At 34.2% G+C, this 6,000-nt stretch overlaps 1 protein-coding gene across 1 annotated transcript in view; it reads left to right on the plus strand.

Annotated features, from left to right (window-relative positions):
• The window catches only part of WDPCP (WD repeat containing planar cell polarity effector), a 264,252-nt gene that overhangs the window by 107,149 nt on the left and 151,103 nt on the right, over nucleotides 1-6,000 (plus strand). Inside the window, exons 4-7 of the mRNA XM_027773331.1 lie at nucleotides 2,828-2,875; nucleotides 3,731-3,775; nucleotides 5,244-5,314; nucleotides 5,567-5,626. Coding sequence (XP_027629132.1) covers nucleotides 2,828-2,875; nucleotides 3,731-3,775; nucleotides 5,244-5,314; nucleotides 5,567-5,626 — 224 coding nt within the window. The remainder of the gene's footprint in view (nucleotides 1-2,827; nucleotides 2,876-3,730; nucleotides 3,776-5,243; nucleotides 5,315-5,566; nucleotides 5,627-6,000) is intronic.

The raw sequence follows: 6,000 nt of genomic DNA on the forward strand, positions 1-6,000 counted from the left end.
TTATGACACAACAGGTATTCTGGGTTAATACTGTAATTTCTTTACCCTAGCCTTGGAATCAGCTACTTCTTTGAGGAGCTTTGTTCCTTTTAGTGAAGAAGAGTATCTAGAAGCCAAGGTGTGCTTTATGTGCACTCACTGTTTTTCTACTCAGCCCTCTCAGTAGACAAAGCTTAGGGAATGTGTTTATGTGAAGGAGTCTGACTTAGTCTTCTTCTTTTCCAGCGTCGCCTCCAATGAGTCAACCCACCCCTGCCAAGGCTGGACCCCGACATTTATGGATACATACATATTTATATCCATATTCATTCCCATCATCTTTCTCTGTTGAGAACCATGAAGAGTTCACACTGGTATCTCCAATTCCAGTTTATAACCACAGGGTTCATTCTACTTTGATCCCTTTCCATATTTGTACTTTTCTAATTAGACAGTGGTGAACTTGGGACCTCCATATCTTTGCTATATTACCTTAGCCAATCACTCTGTATACAATCTCCTATCTCTGTGGCCCACTCCCCCTCTTATATACATATCCTTCTTTGTGTGGGTTTTGACACACTGTGTTGTGCTGTTCTCATCTGTGAATGCTCTCACATTGTTCACCTTCTGACACCACACCAGGTCACTGCCCTGTGTGAATATAGTTCTCACTCTGCTAGGGTTCTAATGTCCGGCATCATTTTGACTCTTTGCTTGGACACCTTCCTCATCCATCTCTGGCACCCCTTTGTGGGGCAGATCTCCTTACGTATTTGATTGTTAGAAAAGTCATGACATGTTTTTGCATAGAAAAAAAATGCATCATGACTTTTTCATCAACCAGTAGACACCCTAGTTGGGTTTTGACAATCCTAGTCGGGTTTTGACAATCCTAGTCAGGGCCAGATGTAGCAGAGAATACTTGTATACAAATTCAGAGTCCTGAGGAGCTTTATTGTTCTGTTCTAGAGTTGTGGTAAATACCTGGATACATGGAATGGTGGTCTTAATTATTGGTTAAGGTATATTATTTTATATATGATATATATAATATTTATACACACCCACACCCACACACACACACACATATATATATATATATATTTCCCCCCCCCAGAGGGTGTGTGAGCTTACGAGAGAGAGAGAGAAAGGGAAAATGAGAACGCATTCCCATGGGGGATGGTCATACAGTAGTCTCTTCTCTGTTTCTCCCTCTTTTTGGGATTTGGGACAGGCATGCACACATGCCTGGTATATTGCTCAAACTGCCCATCCAGGACTTGAACTGCAGTGACCATGTAGTCTACCTACCTTAACCACCACACCATAGGCTGGCTCATTGGATTATTTTAATAAAATACGTTGCCTCTGTACATAGTGCCTATGGTCCTTAGATTTCAAAATAAATAAATTTTCAGGACCAGCAGTTAGCATAATGGCTATGTTGCTGGACTCCCATGTAGTTGACTGCAGTTCGCGTTGCGGACCCGGTGGCTTAAAACTCAAGCTGGGTGTGTGTGTGTGCATGCCCAAGATCCCAAGAGGAGAATGGAGGAGAAGGAATTGCGGCGAGGCCATCCCCGCTGGGGGTGATTTCTCGCTTTCTGTCTCTCTGTCTCTGTCTGGTGAGCGCACACGCCCTATATTTTTAAGAACCTTTGTATTGGGGTATAACATATATACTGAAAAGTGTAAAGATTGTAAGAATGTGTTCTGAACTATCAAAAAGTGAAAAAAACCAAAAACATAAAATCACAACTCAGGTAAAGAAATAAAGTATTATGAGTACCCGAGAAGCCCTGTTCACACATTTTCTCAATCCCTTCTTATTAAATATTTTGCTTTTCAATCTAACCACTGTATGTAAACTGCACTCTTTAAAATTGCATGCCCCTATTAATAAAATAGAGCTTCAATAAATACAAGTGAGTTACTCTTGAAAAAGTGAACAGTATTTGAAAAGTTAATGATGGCAATAATGCCTTTTTTTTCTTTTTATGGTTTAGTTTTCAGTTTGAGAAAGTTTGGAGCAGTCAGTCACTAGGGGGCAGCCTGTACTGCTTTCACTTCTTTAGAAACAGTTGTATCCTCCTTATGTTAGTAACTGAGATTTATTTTGGAAGGAAGAAAACAAATGTTACTTTAATGAAAGAAATATTTCATTTCATATGAAGAGAATGGACATAACTATTTTCTTCTCTAGTATTTAAATAGCAAGAACAGATTCTTTGTTTAGATTATTCTCAACATCAGTGAAGCCTAGCTTTGCTGTTTACATCCCTGCAAAACATTTGGATTTGAATGTTTTAGGAGGTTTTTAAAATCTGAACAAGTTTTAGATAATTTATCCATACTGTCCTCTAATCTCCCTTTCTTTTCTTCAAAGTTCCTTCATATGTCATAGGGTAGGAACTAGAGTGTTAAATTGGAGAAAAGAAAGCCATAGCTCAGATTCCAACGGGCATTTTCTTCCATCCACTAATTTCATTTGGCATGGCTTAGTGGCAGTTCCTTTTGGAAGCTCCCTGTGAAAAATATCAGAGAAAGTGTGAAAGAGAAAACTTGGTCTTCCTTGATTTCAGTTCTTTACTAATTTCTTTTTTTTTTTTTTCTGCTATTCTAGTTTTGTATAAATCTTTTCTCATTAGGTTGATGAAGTTTTCAGTTCTGCAAAGCCCTAGAATAGAGGAGCCCATGTCCAGATGCTTTTGAGCTATTTTATTTCTAGTAACATAAGGAGTCTGTTTCTGCTCTCGTCCCCATCCCCACCCCCGAAATATAGACTAGTTTGGTTCCTTACTCTCTACTTTGTACCATAATTTACTGTTATTTCTTCCTTTTATAGATAGAGACATCGGGATCTACCAGTATTATGATAAGAAGGATCCACCAGGTAAAGTACCAATTCTACTCAACTAATTTTCACAAGCTAGATATTCTAAATCATGAAATACTGACCATTTAAAAATTTGTTTTTCTGAGCTTTAGACAAATTCTAGAATTTTAAGAAAAGTCACTTCAGTTCTTTAGAAAAATGGCTGAGGTTGCTATCTGTTTTATATGAAATAAAGCAATATTGAGAACATGATGCAGAAGAATATAAAAATTTTCATTTTACTGTTGATCAGGCTGATAACAGGACAGTCTATTCACATTTATTTATCAGTGTCCCAGTAGAGGGCATTGTTAATGCACAGGTCCCACTGATGCTGGCCTCCCGGATCCTCACCTGATATCTGAAATAGGCATTTCTGAGTGAATGATCAATTTTCTTTATCTGATTAATCCTGTTAATCCCAGAAGTTTTATGATGGGCCAAAAGGTCTTTCTAGCTAGAGTTACTTCCTGTTTTGGTCTCTGTTGAAATGGGGCTTGTGTGAGCATCCTCTGTGCTTAGCTTGGTGGTTAATAGGCTGACTTCATGGTTCTGATGACAGACTGAAGCAGCTTCTGTTTGGGGCTAGGTTGCAGGTCCCTTCCCTATCTGATGAGATTGAGAACTCAGGATATTAGCCCACCTGTTGTGCCACGTAAGCCTTTCCACTGCAAATTTAGGAAATGTCTCTGAAATAAAAGCATCCAAATTATGCTGATTTTGTCAGCCATCCTTTTATAGTTTAGCATCATTTTTTATTCTCAATAATGTGTGTGATAGTATATAAGTATACATTAAAAATATAAGATATTATAATGAAAATAAATTTTAACTTGTTTTCTTCTTTCCATTTCTCTTCTGCTGTAATATCAGCAACAGAACATGGTAACTTAGAAGAAAAACAGAAGCTGGCAGAATGTAAGCTTACACTATTTTCTTTTGAATTATTATAGAACTGAAAAGTTCAGTATTATAAAATAGTCTGATTTCTACATAATGTTGGTCCTTTCAGATTTTCTGTAATTGCAAATTCTCATTTTTTAGGGATGTAAACATGAATAAGAATATTTGTTAGGCCTTCTAATTTAGACCATTGAAATCTCTTCTCTGTTTTGATTTTGGTAAGATACATGCTGATGTATAAATATAAACTTTAATGAACTATATTTATATTATTTAATTCACTTGAAATAAGTGTACCATGCTTAAATTCTAATGGTAACATTCAATTAAAACAAGATTTGTAGTATCAGTGTTAGCTTTTGATTCTCTTTAGTCTTTTTATACACACACACACACATACATAAATATGGCTACACTATAATGTGATTTTAATAGCCAAATATAATTTAAGATTTTTATTTGGAATATAGATGGAGCTGAAAATCCTGCTTTATTTTTTGTTTGTTTTAAATGGTCAAATTGACATTTAATATTTTAAAATGCTGTATTAGTAATCACAACACAGATTTTAAAATTTGTACATATGCTCTACATATCAAAATTATATTTATATAACCAAATTAATTTGCTGAAATAAGATATATAGGACTTTTCTCTCAAATTTAAATATCTTTATATATTATCTATGTATATATACAACTCTTATTTAAAATTAAATAGGAAAATTCAAAGATGAACTCATTTTTCTGATAAAACAGATATAATATATTTAACATTTTATTAATTCTTTTAAGTAGAGCCATTTTTAATTTTTAGGCTAATATTATGACTCTACCAAATATTCTCATCTTTCATTTAAATTTATTTAAAGTAAGACAAAACTTATTATTATTTAATTGCAGTATAGATTTTAGAGAAGATTATTTTAAATTAAAAAGAGCGCTGTTAGTGCATAACTTGCTAAAATTAGATTTCCCTCAGATTTTTCCCCTTAGTTTTAATATATGTGATAGTTTGATGTTTAATTTTAAATTCATTTTCTGATATTATGTTTGTATTTTACATATTTTCCTTACTATATGCATAAGAATTTTTAGATCTGAGTAGGCTACTAGTAGAATTTTAAATTTCTTTTGGACTAAACATTTAATTATTTACCTGAAAAAGTTACTTCAATGGTAAAGAGTGGTTAATTTATCATTAAGTATTAAAATAGATTTGTAGGCCTAGCAAACTTTCCCAGGGATTCTCTAAGCCTTGTTGGTTGTCATCATAAAATTATGATCGGAGAGATTGTTTTGTGGTAAAAATCCTGTTCCTGTGACAAAGCCTTTCAAAAGGCTGTCATTCGATGATAGAAACGAAGCCTACTTCCTCTCAATTATGAAGGTGTTTTATTTTAATCTTCCTAAAGCACACTGCTAAACAAAGTTTTCCTTTTAAGTCATGTTTAACTAACTGTAGTACATATTTTATTTGCCAGCACGAGATTATCCTTGGACGCTCAAAAACAGACGCCCAGAAAAACTTCGAGACTCACTGAAAGAGTTGGAGGTATCTTTCTAAAAGTTTCAAAAATGGCAACAAACAAATCTGTTTTAAAGCATCTTTCAACAGCTTTAATTTTCATAAAGGATCAACTCTCATGGTGATGATAGCTTTGCTTTTGTCCAGTGAGGAGTTCCAAAACAGTTGCATCTTTGTGTGGCATGTTGATCTTTTTTTGCTTGCAAATCAGAAGCACTTTAACTGATAATGACAGTGCGGATAGCCAACTGCACTCTCTCTTTTTCTGTTGTCCTTCAGGAGCTGATGCAAAACAGTCAGTGTGTGCTGAGCAAATGGAAGAACAAATATGTCTGTCAGGTAAAATGGTTTGATAAGCTTTTGCAGTGTTTAGCCAGTGGAGCTGAAAACTATGTAGTAATTCATATTCTTGTGTTATGATACAAATACATTTTAGGAATGAATGTTTCATAGTTTAAATTCTAGTCTTTGTATTTCCTTGTGATTAAAAGAATAATCATTAATTATCCATGGAAATGAAGTTACATCAGTGCTGCTAATAATTATAACTGATTTATAGAATCAAGTATCCTGTATCAACTTAAATTCTTGTTTTCAGTGTGGTTTACTTTAAATCTAACCACTGTTTTTTTTTTTTTTTTTTTTAATTTTTTCAAACATATCTTAATCTCCCATTTAGATATAATCTGTCTTTGTTTTAATTAGTTTCTCTT

This window comes from Tupaia chinensis, unplaced genomic scaffold (genome assembly GCF_000334495.1).
Source record: "Tupaia chinensis unplaced genomic scaffold, TupChi_1.0 Scaffold000341_1, whole genome shotgun sequence".
Taxonomy (NCBI): Eukaryota; Metazoa; Chordata; class Mammalia; order Scandentia; family Tupaiidae; genus Tupaia; species Tupaia belangeri.